The sequence below is a fragment of the Loxodonta africana genome, chromosome 4 (assembly GCF_030014295.1).
Source record: "Loxodonta africana isolate mLoxAfr1 chromosome 4, mLoxAfr1.hap2, whole genome shotgun sequence".
Lineage (NCBI taxonomy): Eukaryota > Metazoa > Chordata > Mammalia > Proboscidea > Elephantidae > Loxodonta > Loxodonta africana.
In genome coordinates, this window is record NC_087345.1 from 132907084 (window position 1) to 132932571 (window position 25488).

The 25488-nt window shown below is 37.1% G+C and overlaps 1 protein-coding gene across 1 annotated transcript in view; it reads left to right on the plus strand.

The window, feature by feature from the left end:
• Positions 1-6249: 6249 nt before the first annotated feature.
• LOC100655075 (scavenger receptor cysteine-rich type 1 protein M130) overlaps positions 6250-25488 on the plus strand; it is a 34794-nt gene continuing 15555 nt past the window's right edge. The window contains exons 1-6 of the mRNA XM_003410668.3: positions 6250-6459; positions 7539-7625; positions 8832-9152; positions 12251-12571; positions 14565-14885; positions 15532-15852. Of these exons, the coding sequence (XP_003410716.2) occupies positions 6429-6459; positions 7539-7625; positions 8832-9152; positions 12251-12571; positions 14565-14885; positions 15532-15852 (1402 nt within the window). The 5' untranslated portion in view covers positions 6250-6428. The remainder of the gene's footprint in view (positions 6460-7538; positions 7626-8831; positions 9153-12250; positions 12572-14564; positions 14886-15531; positions 15853-25488) is intronic.

Below are 25488 nucleotides of genomic sequence, written 5' to 3' on the forward strand. Positions count from 1 at the left end.
TGCGACTCCATTTACTTCTCCAAAAAGTTAACCAAAAAAAAAAATCCAGATGAATCAACAAATCCTCTCTTGCTCCTGGGTGATCCCATGTATGCTATATATACATGTGCTATAGAGGACTCAGATCGGAAGACCTATGTAAGGACTTTCATCTACTCTAAGTTGCTATTTTTCTCCACTCACTTGTTTGATGGTAGGTTAAGTTAAGATTATCTTCCATCTCTTTAATGTCTAAGTCAAAACAAGTTGAGCTTCTTGAAATTCTTACAAAATGCATATTATTTCACTCCCTGAAAACACTGACACCTGAGTTTTCTTTCAGCCAAATTTTGACCATCTGCTTCTGGAAATTATAGTAGCCTTGTCATCTACAGCATTTATGTTAGAACGTTTTTACAGGGGCTAGAAATCCTTTAGACAGTAGTCTTGTAAAAAAAAAAAAATACAGTGGGATGGGAAAAAAAAAGAACGGAAAGTAGCCCTTTTCTTGGCAGGATTGCAGCATAATTGCTTCTGGAATCAGTAAGAACAATGAATTGTTACACAATGATGGGGAAGTTCTGAGTGGGTGACCCACAGAGACATTGTAGCTGGCATTTGCTTTACTCCTGTTTCTCATCTAATTTACCTTCCCCAGCTGTGATCACTACTGGAGATCACAAAACTGAGCAAATAGGAACCATTTTAAATCATGATCTCAGTCTTCACCTGGGCCCACAGTTCTGTCATCCAGCTCACTCACATACAACCTGTACTATGTCACTTACTAATATTTTACAGAGGAAAAAAAAAAGCAAAATCACTTCACTGAAGCTTTCTCACTGAAGTCATTATTGACCACTACATCACAAATCCATAACACTCTTTTCAGCCCTCATCTTACTTGATATGTCATTTGGAGTGTACATAAGAGCGCTGTTGTGTTTGACTGGCTTAAAGGGCACGTGAAAGATATACAAATGATAGTTTCAGGGAGACCATAAATGGGCTAGGGGCGTTTACAAACTTTTACACTAAAGAAAAACTATTTACAATCAAAAAGGGGTTGATCTAGGTTAATGGTAGACCATAGAATTGTGATATTAGGTAGTTTTAGCCACAGCAACTGTTGGAGTAAAGGAAAAAATATTCGGCCCCTGGCTGGTGGTAAAACAGTATTGTCTCTTGTAGATTAAATTGAATCGCACAAAAATGTGTGTCAGTTTGGCTAGGCCATGATTCCCAGTACTGTGTGATTGTCTACCATTTTGTCATCTGATATGATTTTCCTATGTGTTGTAAATCCTATCTCTATGATGTCAATAAGGTAGGATTAGAAGCAGTTATATTAATGAGCCAGGGCTCAATCTACCAAATTACATTGTACCTTGAGTCAATCTCTTTTGAGATATAAAAGAGAAAAGGGAGCAAAGAGACAGAGGGACCTCATGCTACCAAGAATGAAGAACCAGGAGGGGACCACATCCTTTGGACCCAGGGGCCCTGCACTGAGAAGCTCCTAGACCAGGGGAAGATGGATGACAAAGACCTTCCTCCAGAGCCAACAGAGAGAGGATGACTTCCTGTGGAGCTGGTGTCCTGAATTTGAACTTCTAACTTACCAGACCGTGAGAGAACAAATTTCTCTTTGTTAAAGCCATCCACGTGTGGTATTTCTGTTATAGCAGCACTAGATAACTAAGACACTTCTGTTTCCATGAATATTTGTTGAAAGGCAGGACCCCAGTCTTGAGGCACCCATTGGTTTGGAGAGGTTATCAAGATAGCAAGTGAGGCATAGGTAGGTCATGCAGAACAAGTTACTGGAATTTGATTCATGACAAAGACTTTGTCACAAGGCACAGAAAAAGCAGAAGTTCAATTACTAGAATTGGACAAAAAAAATCAGACTATGTTGGAATCACAATCAACTATTGGTCAATAAGCAGTCTGCAACAAACTATTTACGGGCAATAAGTACATATTGTATCATGCCAACATACACACTTCGTATGTTCAATGTAAATAACTCAGTTTGAAAATGTATAGCTAAAATTTATATCTCATATACTAGAATATTAAGGGGAATCACATTAGTAATCTAGGGAAAAGGACAAAACTGAGTTAATTAAAGACAGGAGAATAAAGAAGTCAGAAGACACAGCACTCTGGGGTCTTCGGGGGGGGGGGGGGAACAGATTATAGAGTTGAAGACCTTTCCAGATGGTTGAGAAATAATAGCTGAAGAACTTGAAAGTATGGAAGTCCTGGCACTCTATTGCAAAAGACAATGGGGGTAGATGACCATTCTTGTGAGCTACAGCAGACTGAACAATTAATGCTACTGCTTATTCAGTGATTGGTAGAGTCTAAAGAAAGAAAAAAAGGAGTCTTAGTGGCACAGTGGTTAAGAGCTCCCCTGCTAACCAGAAGGTCAGCAGTTCAAATTCACTAGCCACTCCTTGGAAACCCCGTGGGGCAGTTCTACTCCGTCCTATAGTGTCACTCTGAGTTGGAATTGACTCCAGAGCAATGTTTTTTTGTTGTTGTTTAAAGAAAGAAAAAGCGTAAAGCTGAGTTTGTTCAGCATTACAAAGGGTCTCTGCCTTGGTGAAATTAGGGAGATACCACAGATATTCTTTTTGGTCAGATGGGGGAAGATTGAGTAAGGAAAAGGTATGAGTTTGTTCCATTTATATAATCATGCTCTACACTTGTAATTTGTACGTAGAGATGGTCAACACAGCAGCAAAGATCCTTATTTCACTATGAAAACACTAGGTGACTCTGACAAAGCTAATGAATTCGTTCAGAGAAAGGATACAATGCGAAATATGGGGACAATGACTTTACTGACAAGCCTATGGTTCCAAAATCTGATACCACTCTCCTATTCTTCTTTTTCCCATTTCCCATGCCCAGACCCATATAAATATGCCACGGATTTCCTACCACATTATCTGCTGATTTCCAGGTCCTCTCTAGCTTTTCACAACTTCAGGCTCCCCCATACCTGGCCCTAACTGGAGGGCTTTGGTTACTTCATTTCATCATAAGCCCGAAAGATGGGGCTCATATTAAGGTTCTTCCTTTCCTTCATCCTCCACCAATAGTTGCTCATTAAGATTTTTTAAACAGCATTATTGAGGCATAAGTGGTATACAATGAACTTCACATATCTAAAGCATACATTTAGTTTTGATGTATGTGTGTACCAGTGAAGCCATCAACATGATCAAGACATTGAATATATCAATTACACACCCCCAAAAGCTTCATCATTCTGCATTGTAACACTTCCATTTTACCCCTCCCAACAACTGCTTCTAGATTAGTTTGCATTTTCCAGAATCCTATATATAATAGAACCATACAGTATAAGATTTATCTCTGTTGTAGCATGCATCAATAGTTTACTCTTTTTTAATGAGTAATATTCCATTGGATAGCCTGGTGGCATAGTGGTTAAGAGCTATGGCTGCTAGCCAAAGGTCTGGCAGTTCAAATCCACCAGGTGCTCTTTGGAAACTGTATGGGGCAGTTCTACTCTGTCCTATAGGGTCGCTATAAATCAGAATCAACTTGATGGCAGCTGGTTTGGTTTTTCTTGGTTAATATTCCATTGCATTGGTATACCACAGCTTGTTTATCCATTTACCAGTTGAAGAATATTTTGCTTGCTTCCAGTTTCAGGCTATTGTAGATAAAACTTCTTTGAATATTCATATACAAGTCTTTGTAGGGACATATGTTACCATTTCTCTTAAGTGAATATTTAGGATTATGTTTCATGTTTAAAAAACTGACAGACTATTTTCCATTTTGGATTTAATTTGCATTTCCATATAATTGAGCGCTGATGACAGTGCGTTATCATCAGCAGTAATAATTACACACGCAGTTCACCCCCCAAGCACACCAACCAAACTGGTTCATTTTCAACACTGCTCTCTTGGAGCCCTGATGGCGTCAGTGGTTAAATGATGGGCTGCTAACCAGAAGGTCAGCAGTTTGAATCCACTAGCCATTCCTTGGAAAATCTATGAGACAGCTCTACTCTGTCCTATAAGGTCACTATGAGTCGGAATCAACTTGATAGCAATGGGTTTTATTTGTCCTGGGTGTATTAATGATGTTAAACATCTTTTCATGTGCTTATTTGCCATCTTTGGTAAAGTGTCTGTACACATTTTTGACTGCTTTTAAGTTAGGTTGATTATTTGCTTATAGAATTTTGAAAACTTATTAAAAATTCTGACAAGTCCTTTATCAGATATACAATTTTTGAATATTTTCTTACATTCTCTTAATAGTGACTGTTTTTTAAAAAATTATTGTTGTAAAGATATAGAGCACATTTGCTAGTTCATTTTTCACATGTATAATTCAATAAAACCAGTTACATTAAAAAAAGTTACATAAATCATGTTAATCATGTTTTAACAGTCATTTTTGAAGAACAGACCTTTCTAATTTTGATGAAATCCAATTTACCAAAATGTTATTTCATGATTCACATTTCTGGTATTGTACTTAGGGAACCTTTGTCCAACCTGAAATCACAAAAATTTTCTTTGATATTTTCATTTAGAAGCTTTATAGCTTTAGGTTTTAGGTTTACATCTATGATTCATTTTGAGTTAATTTTTGTGTATGGTGTGAAAATGGGAGATTCATCTAACTGCACATGGATATCCAACTGTTCCTGTTTCATTTGTTGAAGAGATTATTCTTTGTCAAAAATCAGTAGTCGTATATCTGTTGGTCTATTTCTGGGCTCTCTACACTGTTCCATTCATCTATATATCTATTTTATTCTAATACAGCACTGTCTTGATCTCAGCAGTTTTATAATAAGTCTGGACATCGGGTAATGTTAGTCCTCCAACTTGTTCATCTTTGTAATATTTGCTTTGGCTTTTCTAGGTGCTTTGTTTTTCAAGTTAATTTTGGATCAGTTTGTCAGTTCTTACTCAAAAATACCTGCAGTGATATTGACTGGCGTTGCATTGAATTTATAGATCAACTTAACATCTTAACAATATTTTCTTCCAACCCATGAACACAGTATATCTCTCTGTTTATGTAGGTGTTTTTTAATTTCTCTCAGCAATATTTTATAGTTTGCAATGTATAAGCCTTTCACATATTTTGAAATATCTTACATAATTTTGATACTATTGTAAATAGAATTTTTTTAAATTAACTTCTGATTGTTTGTTGCTTGATATTTGTATGTTAATCTTATATCCTGAAACCTTGCTAAACTCAGTTATTAATTCTATTAGCTTTTTGTAGATTCCGTCATATTTTCTGAACAGATGATTATTTCATCCATAGAGTTTTACATCTTCCTTTTTAATATGAATGCTTTTTATTTCTTTTTCTTGTATGATTGTTCTGGATAAAATCTCCAGTACAATGTTGAATAGAATTGGTGAGAATGGGCTTTCTTGTCTTGCTCCTGATCGTAGGAAGCAAGCATTCAGTCTTTCAAGGTAGTATGGTGTTAGCTGTAGGTTTTTCACAGGTGTCCTTTATCAAGTAAAGAAAGATCCCTTCTATACCTAGTTTGCTTAGAGTTTTTAACCAGGACTATATTTTGCCAAAGGCTTATTACATACATTATACCTATTGAAATGATAAATTTTTTTCTGTTTTAGTGTCTTAATATAAGGAGTCATGTTAATTGACATTTGAATGTTAAATCCTTACATACATGACCATCTTGTCCTTTATTTTCCCGGGTATGTTGAACAAATGTTCATTATTGTTATCATGTGTTTTCCTACTTAGCTTTGAGCTATTTAGAGCTAAAATCATATCTTGCTAATCTTTGTCTCACCATTTGTGGAACTGGTTATACTCATGGTTAATTCTCTTGTTGCTCTCCATTCAATTAGAAAAGAAATACAAGTGCTATCTATAGATAACCTACATAAAATTGTTCATTAGGGATATCTAATTATGGAAATAAAATTAAGAGTGAAAATAATGACAAAGCATTAATTATTTAATTATATTTATGCCCATTTTGCTTTAGTTTTTTTCTACATTATTTAACTGTACAATTACTACTTTTTTGTATCCCATATATTAATCCAAAACAAAGTACACAAATTAAAAATATTCAATTCCACAACAGTATATCAGTTAATATTTCCCCTTATTCTTTGTAAATCTGTGGAGAATATTTCTCAATTTCCTTTGGTTGTTTCATGTCCCACACTGAATAAACATGAGTATGAAAGAGAGCCTCAGCTCTTTTAATGACTTCTCTTTTTTGGTTGACTCCTTCTCCGTTATGCAGCCTTTCCATTTCTTATGAGGGTGAGGAGATTTCAGAATTCTTAAAAGTTATCTTCTTTAGAAGAACATTTCTAGGAAAAAAATACAAGAAAATTTAGGAATCATTGAAAGCATAAAACCTTGAGACAGACAAGCCTAAGATGGTGCTACTTGAAGACTCTGGATCTGCGGGTAAAAGTTTCTCATTTATTCTACGTTTGCACTTTAATGGAGTACAGAATTATTCTGACTGTCAATGGATATAATTTAAGGGTGATTGATATCAAGGGAGTAATGAGTGAGAAAGGGCCATTAAGCTTATATGGCAGTACCTTTAATTTATCACAGATTCAAAATTTAAAGATATGCAATGGAGATCAGGATTGGCATCAATTTAGTAAAACTGCTGAGTGAAATTAACTAAGGAACTGAAAGTAGCTGAACTTTACTTCGTATGAAGGCAATAGTCCTTAGAAAAGACAGAACATGGAGGAATGAATATCGATTGAAAGTTGATCGCCTAGAAGAAATTTAGAATAACACTCTCAGGTGCTGAACTCTGCATCGTGATTTATGTGGACATATTTATTAAACTCTTTTAGCATTTTTACTTTTCAGTTAGTTTTGGGTTAGAATAATAAGGAAAAATGAGAGTGCTAACAGTGTTTGAGAGTGTTCATGCTATATCTGGAGTTAAGATATTTGAGTTTATTAAATATAAACATTACCACTTTATCACATCAATATATTATTCCTCAGCTACTATTTGGCAGGCACTGGGACAAGTGCTGGCGAAACTACAGTAAAACATGATAAATATAATCATTCCCTCATGGAACTTAACAGTCCTGCAGGGTGGATTGAGTAGGCTTGGAGAAGGGGGTATTAGTAGTTGAATATTGAGGAGATAAAGGAATGTAGAAATTTCAGGAAAACTGCCCTGTGCCTACAGGGAAAACTGCCGACTTCTAGGCTATACTGATGTCCTTTTCTATTTTCCAGGTTTTAAAGTCTGTTTTTGGAATTTTTGTTTCTACCCCGAACTTTCTTCTAATCCTCCATCTCCTATAACCATGAATGTTTTCAAAGCAATTTCACTGAGGCTATATGATTCTGGATATAAATTTGTCTTGTTTGCCTGGCCTTTTAGAAGGAAGAGTTTTATGTTGTGGTTTGACCTTCTTTGTTAATCCCAAACCTCTTAAAACATCTGTCTTCTCCAAAATCTCTTTTTTGGGAAAATTATACTAATTCTTTACTTTTTTTCACAGACTTTAGAAGGTGTTTTGTCCGCTCGAGTCCATTTGCTATTGCTGTGGTTTTACTCCTCAGTGCCTGTTTTGTCACCAGTTCTCTTGGTGAGTACTTTGTAAAATTTACTTGCCCTCTTAGACCACTCAGACAAGAATTGTTAAACAGCAGACAATCCTCCTGAAAGTTGGGTAGCACTTAAAAACTAGGTATTATGCCTCATAGATTCAAAGGATCAGATATGAAAAGCACACAATAAGAACCTAACCATATGACACGAACGAATGTACAAAATGTTAGCATGATTCTCCTCAAAATAAAATAAGCTTTCTCAGGAAAAGATACATCTTAAAGATTGGAAGTAATGTCTGGGTGAAAAATAGAGAAAAATACAGAGTAGCTGTATTCTCAGAACTATTTTAGGAACAATTCAATAAACTCAAATGCCAAATTTTATCTAAAAAAATTATTGAAAGAGGGAAGCCAGGTAGACACCAGTGGGACCATCAGATTCCTAAATTAAGCTTAAAAAATGACAAGAAGGCATCTCAGACAATCTAGGGGGAAGAAGAGATTATTCTATGGTAGGGTATAATAGGGAAAAATCTCCACCTTATCTTCCATTTAAGTAGGTAAGTTTAGTCACATTTCAGCTAATGATTCTAAAATTTGTCCTATCTTACATACATGCATAAACCAAACCAAACCCAGTGCCGTCGAGTCGATTCTGACTCAGAGTGACCTTACAGGACAGAGTAGAACTGCCCCATAGAGTTTCCAAGAAGTGCCTGGCGGATTCGAACTGCCGACCCTTTGGTTCACAGCCGTAGGTAGCACTTAACCACTACGCCACCAGGGTTCCCCCATATATGCATAGATGGGTGCTAAATTACTTGCAGTCATGGACACTGATCTTTTCAACTACACAAATTCACTGTCAGCCTTCTTTCTACTGGATTTAGGATTTTGGAGAAACTTACATAGCTTTTCCCTATAAAATTTTGTAACGTTTAAGTGGTAAACTCTTCCTGGAGATCATATAAATTGCTGTTTGTAAAGAATATCAAGCAAAAAATAAAGATTTATAGAATATGTTGCTTAGTGTTTCTGGCTTTATGTCATTGTTTAATGTGAAGCCTATGGTCCTATTTATATTTGAATGCCTACGAAATAACATTCTCCTATTGCACCATGGATGGGGCCAGGCTTAGTTCTCAAATCTGTCTTTGAAAGATAAATAATCTAAAGAATAATAATTCTCTACTTGCTTTTTTGTGACCTTGACCAATTGCTGTCTTAACCTATTGTTGCAGGTGGAACAGAGAAGGAGCTGAGGCTAGTGGCTGGTGAACACAGGTGTACTGGGAGAGTGGAGGTGAAAGTCCAGGAGGAATGGGGAACAGTGTGCAACAAAGGCTGGGACATGGATGATGTCTCTGTGATTTGTAGGCAACTAGGATGTCCAACTGCTATCAAAGCCACTGGATGGGCTAATTTCAGTGCAGGTTCTGGACGCGTTTGGATGGAACATGTTTCTTGTCGAGGGAATGAATCAGCTCTCTGGGACTGCAAACATGATGGATGGGGAAAGAGCAACTGTACTCACCAACAAGATGCTGGAGTTACCTGTTCAGGTAAGACTTGTGTAAGTCAAAACCTTGAAATGAAATGCTTTGTGGAAAAAAAAATGTGTAGAGGGGTTAAAGATTAAAAGGAGCCACTTTTACGTAAACAATCTAGTCCAAGTATAAAATTACTTAATCCCTTGCTAGGAGAGCAGAAAACATATGGCAGCCTCCATGGGGCGGAGGTGGGGGGGGGCGGGGGGGGAGTCCAAAGAGATTCTGAACACCTACTATCAATGAGGAAGTGGCTAGATTGAATTTTGCATTCAGTAACTCCAATGTAACCTCCTAAAATTACATTCCTGGTGACACAGTGGTTAAGTCTCAGCTGCTAATCAAAAGTTTGGCTGTTCTAACCCACCAGCCACTCCATGGGAAAAAGATGTGGCAGTCTGCTTCCACATAAATTTACAATCTTGGAACCCTATGGGGCAGTTTTACTCTGTCCTGTCAGGTCACTATGAGTCGGAATCGACTCAACAATGGGTTTGATTTTTTTGGTTTAATGTAACCTCCTACTCCTAGATAAAAATATCACAACATCTAAGTTAATTCCTTGTGCCCTTTCCCAGTGACATGCTGCTTTAATGCGCTGACCCATAAATCATTACCTTTCATTGTCCATTCATTAATAATCAATTTACTGGATCAAGAAATAAATATGCTTAAGACTAATACCTTCTTTGCTGGAGGAAGGATGCATTACACATTATAATTGCTTTTTCCAGCATTCAATACTATTCAATTTCAATAGGGGTTTTAATTCACAGTACATTTTCTCAGGTTTTACCTCAGTTGACCTCACAATAATCTAGAAAGGTATATATCAGGCCTTTCTGATGACAAATCCCAAGGTCGTATTTCTGATCCTATTTATCATTATGTTTTCCCTATGTCTCCTTTGCTCATTTCATTGACCGTTACAAAGCCTTCTCACCTCCCAGTCTCTCTCGTAGAAACCACCTCCCCAAAGGACTGATTACAGAAAAGGCTGATTTCTTCCCAGGCGTTGTGGGTAAGGGGAACGACACAGGCTAGTGCTCAAAAGATGCTAGATTAAATTCCAGTACAGCCACTCATTAATGCTATGATTTTGAGCAAGTTGTTTAATATTCCTAAATTTCATATTCAGAGGACTCAATGACACAATACATGTAGAGCTACTGGTACACTGCCTGATACATAATACCCAGTTGAAAATGTTAGTTTCCGCATGGCTCCCTGCTTCTCGTTATATCCGTGGCTCTGAAAACGTCTCCTCTCTGTATCTTCTCCTCATCTTCTTCCCTCCTCCCCCTCCTCTTTCTCCCTTCTCCCCCTCCTCTTCCTCTTCCATTCTCCTCCTTCTCCTCTTTCTTCTCTTTTGCCTATTATTCTTAATCACTATGGGAGAAAATACTGGGATTAACAAAAGTAACATCTACCACAATGTTAAAAATCATAATCAATTTTGCCAGGCTCTTAGGACATTTATTGCTATCTATATAAAAAAAAAAATTTTTTTTTTCTTTTTAATAGATCTGACTGTTTAGCTAAAGATCAGCGTAGTACTTTTAACTCTTTTTTTCTGTTTTTTTTTTTTTTAACATAAGCATGGAGTTAATCAAATTTGCTTCCTGAAGACTGCACACCTAAAACTTCAGCTAAACCAAACCAAATCAGTTGCTGTCGAGTCAATTTCAACTCAAAGGACAGAGTAGAATTGCCCTATAGAGTTTCCAAGGAACAGCTGGTGGATTCAAACTGCCCATCTTTTGATTAGCAGCCGAACACTTAACCACTGCACCACCAGGGCAGAACTCAGAGCTGTTCCAGGACTCACTAGTTCCATAAAGTTGTAGAGTCTACATTTCTGAGATTCTCCATCCTGATTGATTCTCAACCCTCCCAGCCTCTATGTCTTAGGAGATTTTATTAATATCACATACACTGAGACAATATGGCAGAACAGTCAAAAGCATAGATTCTGATGTTGGACTACTTTTTTGTTTATTTGTCTGTTTACATCCTGGCTCTACAGCTTGACTCTGTGCCAATTACTTAACCTCAGTTTCATTGTGTCTGAAGTGGGGATACTGATAATAGTACATTACATTGAAAGTTGCTGTGAAGATTAAAACAGATACTTGGAACAGAGTGTAGATATTTTTGTTATGAGCTGTTATTATTAGTCCATAATCAGAAACCTTTCTAAGTAGAGGCCTTTGACTTTTGATTTTAGAGCTTTTAAAATCAAATTATTTTTTTCAAGGAACAGTTTCAAAACATTGTCTTCGACCTCGTGCCGATTTTATTTTTCAGGTCACATACAGTTTTTATTTGTCAAGTGTCCCAAAATCTCCTTTTCTCAGTTATTTTAGTCCTCACAGAAAATCTAAGGGTAGTATATAGAGAAAAAAATTTTACTCAAAAGCTGTTTGTTGCTGAAAATGGTACCAGGTTTTTGTTTTTTCTTTTTGTGTGTGTGGGGGTGGGGGGGAAGCTTTGGTTGAAATGGAAAATGAATAAAAAGTGAATTATTTCTATTGCTTTTTCCCCTCAATAGTTAAGAATTTGTTATACCACAGGTGTCCTTTTGCAAAATATTGTGTATGCTTCTGCATTTTTACCTTTGCTTTTTTTCTACTTTCTAATTTCTCGTTCAACCTCAGGCAATTATTCATTGTTGCTATGCACCATCTGTAATAGAGACAATTAAAATGGAGTTTTTAAATGTTCAACAAATGACTGGCTTGTCATTTTTACTAGTGTGTGGTCTGGGCCAATTTTATTTTTCCTAGTTTTTTACAAGAAATGATTTTCATTAAATTATCTGTTTCTACATAAGAGTGTTTACTTCTGTCCCAGTAATGGATGGAAACAAAACAAAATAGAAAGTAAACTTTAATCTATAAGCATTTTACTTGGTAAGTAGATGTAGATGAAAGTCCTAATCGTTCATTTATTTCCAACAGATTGAAATTCTGCAATGTGAGAGGCAGGGCAGCATCCGAAATTAGTGAACCAGTTCAAGGACATCAAGTCCCAAGCATCCAGAGGAGCGTTGTTTTCTAAAATCACATCTGAATGAACGTCACTCCTGAACTCCACTCTTTTCTCTCCCCTAGATGGATCTGATTTGACGATGAGGCTGGCGAATGGAGGAAACCGGTGTTTAGGAAGAATAGAGGTCAAATTCCAAGGACAGTGGGGAACAGTGTGTGATGATAACTTCAGCATAGATCATGCTTCTGTGGTTTGTAAACAGCTTGAATGTGGAAATGCTGTCAGTTTCTCTGGTTCATCTTCTTTTGGAGAAGGCTCTGGACCAATCTGGTTTGATGATCTTGTATGCCATGGAAATGAGTCAGCTCTCTGGAACTGCAAGCACGGAGGATGGGGAAAGCATAATTGCGATCATGCTGAGGACGCTGGAGTGATTTGCTTAGGTAAGGACTGATGCGGATTTGTCCTGTTCTCCATGAAAGAACAAAAGAAATAGGTAATAGTAGTAAAAGTCCAAACTCTTAAAAACATAATGACGTCTGCTTCCTTTGTTGCCTCATTATCACCTCATTTCAGGTTCCAGTGCCTATAACTGTGGAGTTTTAACCTTAGCTGAATTAGGATAAATAGGTTAGGAGAGGATAGATAAATAGTGAAACTGAGATCCAGGGTGAGGGTAGAAGGAAGTGTTTTGGGAAGAATTTAGTTATAAAAGCAATAAAATGCTTAACTAGGAAATTTTGCTTCTGGGAGAGTTGTTAAAAGCACACCACTCACCTCATCATCCTCTAACCCACCAAAGTCATTAATTCAAATTCGCTGATTCACACTATGGAAAAAAGACACATTTTGGCTTCCTATTTAAACCTCATTTCTGCTAGGGCTATGGGATGACTCTAACCTGTGCCTCTGTAGAGATTCTCACATTCCATGCCTAGACCAGGAAGCCGGGCCAATGGGTTTGTGTGAGCAAAGCCACCACTATCCCTTTTCCCCCAAAGTTCTTAGTTCTAAGGATAACTAGTGGACCTTGAACCCCAGGGAACATTTAGGAAAACATATTTAGAGTTTAAAAAAAAAAAAAAAGTGCCCTTGTCTTCACCAGGTGTTTTTTCCAGCAAAGGAAACCCAATTCAAACTAACTTAAAAAGAAGAGAATTCTTATTCACATAACTAGGAAATCTAGGGGTACAGGTAGCCTCAGGCATAGCTGGATTCCAGTGCTTAAACAATGCCATCAAGGTTCAATCTCTTTCTCCATTTCTTAAATACAGTAGTTTTTCTCACGTGGAACAAGGTGACCATTTATGGCCTGCAACACAAAGAATGGGATTCCTACAGGAAAGATGGATTTCGTTAGTGGAAGAAAGTGAAAGGGATTTGGGGTAGGAAAAGGACAGTATGCATCTTCTGTTTTTCCCTTACCCACCAAAAACTATCTAAGCCTCAATTAGTGCATTTCTTCTCAACGTGTTTTACCCATGCTGAGGTAGCACAATTAAAAGTATTATGGTGGGAAAAACAAAATTGTCCCACAATATGTATACTGAAATATCTTGTCTTCCTGGCCAGCCCACTCTCCTCCCATCTTTATATATTGTGGAAAAAAATAAAGGTCTTTTTCCTCTGAAACTGCCAGAGGAATAAATAAGACCTTTATTTATAATAGGACACTACTCTGAATCAAGATTTGTTCTTTGAGGGATAGGAGAAGGTAAGAGTAGTAGTGGCAAGGTCTCTTTTCTCTTTGCTCTGCTTATAAACTTAGGAAGTGGTCACAAAGGGGCCAGGTATAAACATAAACCAGGTAGTATAAATAGGTAATGCAGTCAGAGGCAAAAGGGAATGGTGAGGTTTGAGGCAAACTGGAGTATGTGGGCACCACCTAAAGACATTCAAATATATTTTAACAAGAAAAAGTAAATTCCAACAAAAATTGGGGAGCCGTCAAATAAACATGTCTCTAGGTAAAATTCAGGAGTCTCTGGGTGGTGCAAACTGCAAAGAGTTTGGCTACTAATGGAAAGGTTGGCAGCTGGAATCCCCCCAGAGGTGCCTCAGAAGAAAGGCCTGGCAATCTACTTCTGAAAAATCACAGCCATTGAAAACCCAAGAGGGCAGAGTTCTACTCTGAAACTCATGGAGTCACCATGAGTCAGAATCGACTCAGCAACCACTGTGGTGGTGGTGTTTTAGGACAGCTAAAATTCAGCCCCTGGATTTCCTATTAGAAACTCTTGCTGTATGGTACATGCTGTCTATACTGAAGCATCCTACCTTCTTGGCTGACCCATTCTCCTTCCATCTTTAAATTTTTTAGTGGTGGTATATCATTGTTTTATTTGTCTTCTTCCTTTGCTCATCTCAGGTATAGCAGTTTATATATAGTCTCTTCCTGGTTACTTATCACTGAGTTGTTTTGTGTCCTTGTCACAGGGGGAGCAGATCTGAGCCTAAGATTGGCAGATGGACCCACTGAATGTTCAGGAAGATTGGAAGTGAAATTCCAAGGAGAATGGGGGACGGTGTGTGATGATGGCTGGGACAGTAGTGATGCCGCTGTGGTGTGTAAACAACTGGGATGTCCGATGGCCATTGTCGGGACTGGCCGAGTTAATGCCAGTGAGGGATCTGGACCCATTTGGCTTGATAGTGTTTCCTGCCAGGGGCATGAACCTACTGTCTGGCAGTGCAGACATCGCGAATGGGGAAAGCATTACTGCAATCATAATGAAGATGCTGGTGTGACGTGTTCTGGTAAGTTAAAAGAAAACCAGAGAGGGAAGAGCCTGTGTTCTTCAGGATTAGCAATAGGTGTGAGATGTGAGAGGTAAAAATATCACAGTGGTTTTTGATGGGCTGCTAGCCTAAAGGTTGGTGGTTAGAATCCATCCAGCTGCTCCACAGAAGAAAGACCTGGCAATCTACTTTCATAAAGATTATAACCAAGAAAATCCTATGGAGCAGTTCTACTCTGTAACCAATGGGGTTGCAATGAGTTAGAATCCACTCAATGGCAACAGGTTTGGTTTTTAGGGGTTTTAATTTTCGATACACTATTTGGTTTGGAAGGTTGTCTGACTCTCTTTTCTGCAGTAACTATTCAGACTGCTGTGAGAGACCACATTTAAAATTCTAAATCTATCCAGAGCTCGGAGAGACAAACATTTATAGGTCACCCTTTTAAATGTGACTTGCTCATATTTTTCAACCATTGACAATTTAATTAACTTTTGAAACTACAATCCTATTTCTAACCAAATTCATGGTCTCTGCTGGCTGTTTCTAGAAAAGCCAGAAAATAGGTGAGTGTCTGAGTGTCTGGCTAGGAGCAAGATAAAAAATATCCATTGCGAGCCAGCTTGTGTAGTGCCTATGACCTAAGTTTATGTCCTTTTTGCAGATGGACAAGATCTGGAGCTGAGACTTGTAGGTGGAGGCAGCCGCTGTGCTGGGACGGTGGAGGTGAAGATTCAGAAATTGTTAGGGAAGGCGTGTGACAAAAACTGGGGACTGAAAGAAGCCAATGTGGTTTGCAGGCAGCTGGGGTGTGGATCTGTGCTCAAAACATCCTACCAAGCTTATTCCAAAGTCAAGGCCACAAACACATGGCTGTTTGTAAGCAGTTGTGAAGGAAATGAAACTTCTCTGTGGGACTGCAAGAATTGGCAATGGGGTGGACTTGCCTGTCATCCCCATGAAGAAGTCAAAATCACCTGCTCAGGTATGACTTTCAATCAACTCCACTAATAGGAAATTTAATTCCAAGGGGGCAAAATTCCAGCAATAGACTTAAAACTTATGAGAAGCATTGGTCTCTATAACTAAATCTCTCTTAAAAAACCAGAAAATATCTATACAAATTTCACTATCAGAGTCTCAGGTAAATTTATAATCCATTTGTTACCTTGGGCAAAAAGGAATTTGTTTTTTGCTGGCTTTAGCTGATTCCCAACTCTTTTGAGTACTTTTTAAATTAATGGAGGGTAAAAAGATTAAGGAGGATTGAAATTTTTAAGAAAAGACTTAAATATGTGTTTCATGGGAGGCTCACCAAATGATTTTATAAGTAATTTTGTCAGATAAACAGATATGACTGAAGCTTAGGCTCCCTCTATTTTACCGTGAAAGAATTTTCCTCCTTCTGAACATACATGCATATTTCACTCTTTAACCTCTTTCAAAATTTCAAAAGTGAGCTGTGAGTTGTCCAAGTTTGTGGATAATTGTTAGTATTTTTATGTTAATTATATCTATACAAATGTTAACTTTAAAGTGATACCTTTTCAACATTAAGGCAATATAGTGACATAACTTATTAATATGGCAAAAAGACTATAGATGAAACACTGTAAGAGCAAAACCGTTAAACACGTAGAGAACTAGTCACAGGGTGGAAACTTTTATGTGCTGCATGTTCACTAACCAATAGCATCACTCTAAGCACCTCCCAACCTAGGTGTGCCCAGGTGAGGGAATGATTGAAAAAAAGGCAATCCTTTAATGCACGCATTTAAATTGTTACATTCTTTTTTTTTTTTTTAACTCTTGATTGGCAATACATTCACATGGTTTAATCTTCAACGCAAACCAAACCCAGTGCTTTCGAGTTGATTCCAATTCATAGCAACCATACAGGACAGAGTAGAACTGCCCCCATAGAGTTTCCAAGGAGCTCCTGGTGGATTCAAACTGCCGACCCTTTGGTTAGCAGCCGTAGCACTTAACCACTATGCCACCAGGGTTTCCTTTTCAAAGTAGGGAAGGTTAAAATCTTCCCTGGCTGCTGCCCCCAACTATCCAATTCACCTCCTCACAGGCAACTTAATATGGATGAAGTTTTTATACGTGGATTTAAAAGACCTTTCATGCAAATACAAAAAAAAAAAAAAAACAAATCCAAATCCAAATGCAAGTGTCACCCCCTTTTGTTATTCAAATGGTGACATATTGTACAGATTGATCTGTACATCAGGTCTTCACTTAGTAAAATATCTTGGCTAAAATTTTGTATTAGTATTTTTTTAAGATCTTTCTGAGTCTTATAATTGTTTCTGTCTCGATGGTATCTATGACATTTCTCCTATCATTTATTATTGTGTGTGTTTATTTCTGCTTTTTAATTTCCTTTATTTCATAAGATTAGTTATTGGTTCAGCTTTTAAAAACTTGCTTTAAAGAACTGGCATTTGGATTTCGTTTTAAAGTAGCACTATATTTGTTTTCTAATTTATTAGAATTTGTTCATCTTTGTATTAATTCACTTCTGATTTCCTAAAGCTTGGTTTCTTTTTATCTCTAACTTCTTGAGCTGGGTGCTTAATCAATTTTTATTCTTTCCTGTTTGTTAATATAAATATGTGAAGCAGTATATTTACTTATAAAGTGCTGAGTTCACTAGTAGCTGTGATTTTTAAATAACTTCGTTATTTGAATCTTCTTTACCTTTATTTTTTTTTTTGTCCATGTAATTGGACATAAATTGAGACATGAATTAAAGTGCTTTACCGCTTAATTGTTGCTGTTTCATCTTGAATCTCCTATAGTTTGTAAGTGTTTTTGCTCTGTGAAGCTGGGGCATAGCTTTTTATATGATTGTTCTGTGGTCACTGTGAATTGCTGTCTTCAGTATTATAAAGTTTTCATCATTTCATGGTTGGGTGGGTTTTGTTCTGAATCAAATTTGTCTGATATCAATGTCGTAACTACTGCATTATTCAAGTTTTTCTATTCTCTTACTTTTTACCTTTATGAATCATTTTGTTTTTGGTTCATCATTTATACTCATCCTAGAGTTGGTATTTATTTTTTTAGATGAGAGATATATTTCAATCTTAGTTTAGTCATACTGTGTATTGTTATATTGTTATATTATGTATTAAGTTGCAGCCAAAAATATGTGATGACCTTTTTTTTGGATCTTTGTGTATCTGTGTAAACATACTTATATGTCTGATAATTTCCTTTTAAATTTAGATGCTTTGTATTTTGTCCTATTAATTATATTTTACATTAATTAGCATTAGGTTCAGCTGCATGTAAAATAGAACCAAATAACAATGGTTTAAGAAGGCAAAGTAAAATAGTGGGTGAATTTACTTTGGGTCAGAAAAAGAGGAAGACCCTCCGTGAGACGGACTGACACAGTGGCTGCAACAATGGGCTCAAACATAGCAGTGATTGTGAGGATGGCACAGTGGACCGGACAGTGTTTCATTCTGCTACACATAGGGTTTCTATGAGTCATAACCAACTCTACGTCACCTAACAACAATAACAAGGCAAAGTTTTGCCCTTCTTTTTTCTCATTTAAATAAGCCAAATAGGTAAACAGTTTAAGGATGATTTGGTGGCTCCATGGTCACCAAGAAACACCTAGAGTTGTTTTTCCACAGTACTAATCAGATCCTTCTGGACAAGAATGATAAAGGCTCCCTACTCTGTAAATGAGTGAGCAACTTGGTAAGCCAAGTTGATAGACAAGGTTCTGATCTCTGAGAAGAAGTTCTCTGTCCATTGTCTCTTCACCGGTCCAGGTACTTCTCTGGGCAATTCTTCCTAGTACATTACTCTTCATAGTCACATCTGAGCTCAGTTTGGAGAGTGTATCTATGTGGGGTTTGCGTACATTTCATGAATACTCCCTGCTGGCATTGTTTTAGGGAACCTTGGATTGCATTAAGGATTGAGTAGTCATTTTGACTGGTGCTTGCTGCAAAACATTTCCCTCAAAACTTAGTAGCCTTCTAGTCTATTTTGCTTTAACCCAATGCCATGCGAAAGTAACCACAGTCAAAGAATGGGTTCACATACTTAGTGCTGTGACCAGCCCCTTCCTTTTACTTATTGGTAACTGCCTTGAGGTCATTTAAAACCACAGGTATGGGAGGAAAGGCAAGACCTAAATCATGTCTTTCCTGGTATGTCATTGCCTTCATATGCGAAGCATCAGTCTTGCCTTCTGCTAAAGCTTAGCTTTGGAACCACATGAATTTGGGTGACAGGATATTTAACAAGGCTTTTTGTGTTTGTTTGTTTGTTTGTTTGTTTGTTTGTTTTCTCTTTCCAATTCTGCAAGTTACCAAACTCTCAATTAACTACATATAGCAGCTGTAGGAAGAGTATGCCTCCCTTACAAAGTTGATATTTCCCCTCTCATTTCTGCTTGTAGCCTGGCTACTTCTGGTCTGGGTTCACCTCTGTCTAAAGGTGGGAAGGAAGATCCAGGTCAAAAAAACAGTCAGATGTTTTAAAGATTTTTATCATTTTCCCACTATATTCTCTAGTGTTGCAGCTTTAGTGAGCACATTGTTTGCTTTTCAAGGGGAAAATTGTCCATTTATATCCTACTACGGAAAACAGGACTCATTAGTTTTCCAGTCCATAATATCTGAGTTATTAGTATTTCTTTCCCATCAACTCCATTCAACCACAAGCATAATTTAGGTTTTATTACTAGAGTACCTCATTTACCATAATGCATTCTGAATTCTTTTGGATTCTATTCAGCTACATATAATATAAATCCCCAATAACGTAAGTTTAAACAACATGGGTTTATTTTTCTCTCTTGTAAGTGAGTCCAAAATAGGAAGACAGTTTGAAGCTTATGTAACTTTTCCCGGGACATTAAGAACTCAGGCACTCTCTGCCTTCCCACCCTACCATACCTAAAACTCGACTTCCTAAGAGTTTCCTTACAGGTCAGAAGGAAGAAGGTGTGGAATCAGCACCCTGTGAAAAGTTTTCCCAGAGGCCTCTGTCACCCTTGTTATCATGTAATTGACTAACCTTTCTGAAAGGAGTCTGGGGAATATAGTTTTTTAAAAGAGCATATTACTGCTAATAGTAAAATCAGCATTCTGTAGTCAGAAATAAGGAGCAGATGGATATCATGTAGGCCATACCTATAAAACTTTTACAACTCTGTATAATTTATGTAATCGCTTGTTTCTTATTTCAATGGTATCTGTTAACATCATGTGAAAATTAATAATATAATTTTTCTTTCTTCCTCCTCTATTCTCTCTTCCTTAAATCAGTCAATATTGATAAGTTATGTTTTTAAATATTTACTTCCATACTCTTAAATATACTCATACCGTCATTATTTGGTTTTCACCTTCATATGATGATGTTTAACCTGCAACTACTAAAGATAAGGAAGTCGTTGTACTTATTCTACCACGTACCTTCTTTTCCACTGTTTCCCAATTTATTTTCTTTTTAGAATGCCTATGTATGCATTTTCAGGAATATTAATATTTACATTCTGTTCTTTCACTCTAATCTTCACATTTGTTATCATTTCAATGTTACAGTTAAATAATTGCAAAGCTTGCCATTTGGTCTTTTTACTATGGATACCTAGTCATTTCTTGATTTGATGAGTTTTGTCTCCAGTAAAATCTTCAAGAACCTATAAAAACATGTTCACCACCACCTGGTTTGGCTAGGTATAGAAAAATTAGGTCTCTCTTTCTTTTTCTTTTTTTCCCCCTTGAAAATATTGTAGGTGTTGCTAACTGCCTTTTCTTTTAAGCCCAGTAAAGAAATTATGGAGAAGTCTGAAGTTATCTTGATTTTTTTTTCCCCCTTAAGTAACTTTATTTCTTTTATTGCCTTACTTTAAGGTTCTGGATTTTTTTGTTTTGTTTTTAGACCAGGATATGCCTTTTCGATATGTAGATTCAAGCAGGAAAATTTCTTTCAATTATGTAGTTAGATGTTTGCTCTGTTTCATTATATCTCCTCCCACCCCCCAAACCAAAAAACCTGTTGCCATTGAGTCGATTTTGACTCATAGCGACCCTATAAGACAGAGTAGAACTGCCCCATACAGTTTCCAAGGAGCGTCTGGTGGATTTGAACTGCTGACCTTTTGCCCCCGCCTTAGGAACCTCAATTTATACATATGCCAGATTTCCTCTGTCTCCATATTATTTTCTTCCTATTACATTATAATCATTTTGATTTTTTATTGGTTTGCTTTTCTCATTTCTACTCTGTCCTATCCTCTCATTTCTAAACTCTGTTCAGAGGAGCCCACACTCCTTCCAGTTGTTTTCATTTCGGTGTTGGTGTCAATTTTTCTTTACACTCTTTTTGTTCCTGAGGACTGACAGCTCACAGTTCAAATGTGCTCATAGTCTTGCCATCTGTTCTATAAGCTCCTTTACCTCGGTTTTGTACACTTGCTTCAGAGAGGCTAACATTTCACTAAGTTCTTAAAAATCCATACTGAAAGATCTTATCACACTTTTCATCTGTTTCCTAGCACAACGTTTCTTGTGAATTAAAAAAAAAAAAAATTCTTGGCCTTATCCTTCTTTTTTCTTATGATATCCTTCCTTCAGATGTCATAACAGTCCCTTTGGTTCCTTACTCTTCAAGAAGCAATAGATTTTTCTGGAGGGATATGTGCCAGGCTAGTAGAGATCATTGTTTTATAATTCATATTATGTGTTCACATGATTCCAAGTTTATTTTGATTGCATTTCTCCCAAGCAATGGAGATGGGCAGTTGCGGAGTTTTTCATAATGCAAAGACAACCTTGCTACGTCCTACCTGTGCAATTGCACATTTAGATCTGCCTCTTGGGGAGCTCCTGGTGCCAGCCTTGCCCCACCATTACAAAGAAGAAACTTTAGTTTGCATCTTAAGATGGGCATTTTACCTTACAGAACTGTATTTTTGTTTGCTATTTGTCATGTGCCTTCTTAGCTCTCTTTTGTAAATGCTTTCTTTACATTTTTGTAGCTTTTAGAAGATTCTCTGCTAATTTTGGCTCCTGGGTTTTAGTTCTTTCCTTGTTTTGCTAGAAATAGAGTTTGCAATTTAGTCTTTTGATTTGCTTGATATGTTCAGAAGATCTCCAGGAATAAATTATGGAAATGTTATCTGTGCCTGCAAAGTCCAAACCACAAATTCCCTAATCTGTTAAAATTCCTATAGCTTTATTGAACAAGAGGTTATGAGGCTGGAAAGGGCCAGAAGAACTCAATGAAACAGGAAGATTACAAAGATAAAGCAACAATTTATCTCTGAGGTACAGGATTAGACAAACCAGTCAGAAAGAGGTATAGAATATATTGGTCATTAAATGCCTTTGAATTCCATTTTGTTGGTGATTGTTGTATTTATGCTATAGTGGACATCTGACCTTAAGAAACAGTTTATTTTGAGTTGTGCTATATTTTTACTTAAACCAAAAACCAAACCAAACCCAGTACCGTCGAGTCGATTCCGACTCATAGCGACCCTACAGGACAGAGTAGAACTGCCCCATAGAGTTTCCAAGGAGCACCTGGCAGATTCGAACTGCTGACTCTTTGGTTAGCAATAATTTTGGGATTAGAACAAGCTGTACTTTTCAAGTACTTTCAAAGTGAAAATGTATTAATGCTTCTTTAAATCATATTGTAAGTTTTATCTATTATTAAACAAAAAGGAGTAATTGTAATTAATTATTTCTTAAGAAATTAATACAGATTTAGTTACTTATGCAGGGAAAAGCTTAACATGTTGATAAAAGAGGCTAAATCCAGGCACAAAAATTCATTTAGTGGCTCTTATGTAAAAATGCAGTCGTAGATTAAGAAGGAAAAAGCCTTTTAAAGGGTTAGATTTTCAATATTCTAACCATGTATGCGCAGCAAATGATATAAGGAACCCAGTTCATAGTGTAGATCAATATCGTTCTAGTAGTTTCATGGATTAAACGCTGGTTGAGGATGGAGTCTCCAAGGCCCTATTGCTTAGGAAGAGAAGTGGATTAATTCCCCTAGCCATCACTTTCTGAGTGGGAGAACTTCCCCTTTGCCCTGGACTCAAATATTTTAGGAACCAAGGAACCAAGAGGATATTTATAGAAGGAATTTGTTTTCAAATGTTTAACAGCTTTCAACATGGAAGAGTAAACAGTTTGTTTGCCTTTTCTTTCTTTTTTTTTTTTTTCTTCTGCTTGTGTTTTGTTTTATTTTGTTTCAAATAGATCCAGGTGAGAGAGCCAGAGGTTACTGGAAAGCTGAATTGGACTTAATCTAAGAAACTGTCTTTATGTAAAGATTTAGGGCTGTCCAAAAGTGGGATGGGACTATACGAATACTAATCAGTGATATCTTAGAGGAATTTCATGCTCAAATAATGATTAGACACAAAGAAATTAAGGACCTTCCAAGCCAAGGGTCTTTATTTGTGTTATAGAGGCATTTTTTGTTTTCAACTCAGCTGTATTTAGAAAACCACATGCTCTTCATCTCAAATTTGTATGAGGACTTGCTTTGTACATTTTTAATAGATAAGTGGGTGAAATTTTGACATGCTAAGACGTTCTACACTGCTCTGATACAGAAGGTAGTCATATCTGAAACATTTCCTAGAGATTTTAGAAAATTGTCAAGGTTTAACAGGTATTTGTATCATGTCGATAGTAATGCCAAAGGATCATAAGAATTAGTGATGTTTGATGGCAGGCACCTGCAAAGGCTTAGACACCTCTCGAGGTCCAATTTCAAATGTATTTCTTTTGTTAAAAAAAAAAAAAACTTAAAGGAAATAGTTTGTGTCTCCCAAACAATTTGGATTGCCTTTGAGTATTTCAAAAGAGAAGGAGCCCTGGTGGTGCAGTGGTTAAAAGCTCAGCTGCTAACCAAAAGGTCATCAGTTCGAAGCCACTGGCTCTTCTGTGGGAGAAAGATGTGGCAACCTGCTTCCGTAAAAATTTACAGCCCTGGAAACCCTGTGGGGCACTTCTACTCTGTCCTTTAAGTTTCCTACGAGTCAGAATCGGCTCGATGGCAACAGGTTTGTTTTTTTGGTTTTTATTTTACAAGAAACTCTTAGTTATCTGGATAATTGTGTTCCTCTTCTTAGCATAAGAGCCCTTCTGAGCACCATCTGAGCCCCATTTCTTTAGCTTTATCTCTGGCATCTCTTTTCTCTACATTTGAAATTCCAGCTATACCAAATTACTTAAAATTCCTCAATTACACCATGCTATTTATTTCATAGCTGTGTTCTTTAAATGCTATCTCACATGCTGTTTGCTTGCCAGAGTCAAAGCCTTCATTGTTTTGTAAAACTCAGATCAGATTGTGCTTTTCTCCTATATGCTCCCAAATGGAGTTGATGACTCCATTATTTGTTAGTTTTGTATCTAACACATATTTCTATTTTTGGACTTAACCGATTATTATTTGAATATTAGTATTTAAACTAAATTGTGTGTCCTTGGGTGAGAGGGCCAAGAATGAGAAATTGAGCAGCCCTGAAAAGAAGTAGCCTTTTCCAGGTACTCAAGGTAGGAAAATACATTATAAATAGAAAATTTTCTGAAGAGGCACAGAAGCATGAAAACATATAGCATGCCCAAGGATCTTTAGGTTGTGGCATAGGGTGCAATTGGTGAAGTAGTAGATGTTGAAGCTTTTAAGGTAAGATCATGAAGTATGCTAATGAATTAGTATTTATCATCACTCCTTAATTTTGATAACTGAATGGTATTAGGGAAGCTACTAATGGTCTCTGTGCTGTGGTTTTCTCAAAAGAAAAATGGGAATAATATAATGGCTACCTCATAGGAATCACGTAAGTGATCAATAAATGATAGCTACTACACCTTTTATTGAGTCCCTGAGTGGTGCGAACTGAAAGGTTGGCTATTCAACCCCCACCCCCCCGAGGCACCTTAGAAGAAAGGCCTGGCAATTTACTCCCAAAAAATCAGCCACTGAAAACCCTGTGGAGCAGGGTTCTACTCTATACAGTGCAGTCACCATGAGTCGGAATCAACTTGACAGCAACTAATAACAACTATTATCATTATTATTATTGCTATTATTTATCTTCACTGATAGACTGAGCTCTGTGACAAGATGGTTGAGGACAGATCCTTGGATTTGGGAATAAGTGAAGGATTCCGATAAGGCACTGTCAGGCTGAAAGGAGGAAGAAATAGGAGAGACGAGGGCCACATATAGCAAGTGCAACAGGTGTCAAGTGGAAAGAAAGGGCCTGATGTTCATTTTTAAAACTGGAAGTACCTTGAAAAAGTTTATACAGAACCATTCAGAATGGTTGGGGCAGAACCTAGGTTGCAGTGAGTGAAAGACTGAGTCCAGAACTAAGGGGTAGACTCAGTGGGTACACGTTGTCTGTGGCTTTGATGTTGTGAACAATGCAAGTGAAACACTGGAAATAATGAGCTGTTATCATGACTCTCGGGATGGTTGGTCCCAGAAGGCAAAGTTCTAGAATTCTCTTGGATGGATTGGTTCAATGAGGAGTGAGGAGGTCTAGAATTTGTTATGCCCAATTCTAGGCAGAAAAGCCAAAAACAAGTATGGAAAATCAAGGACA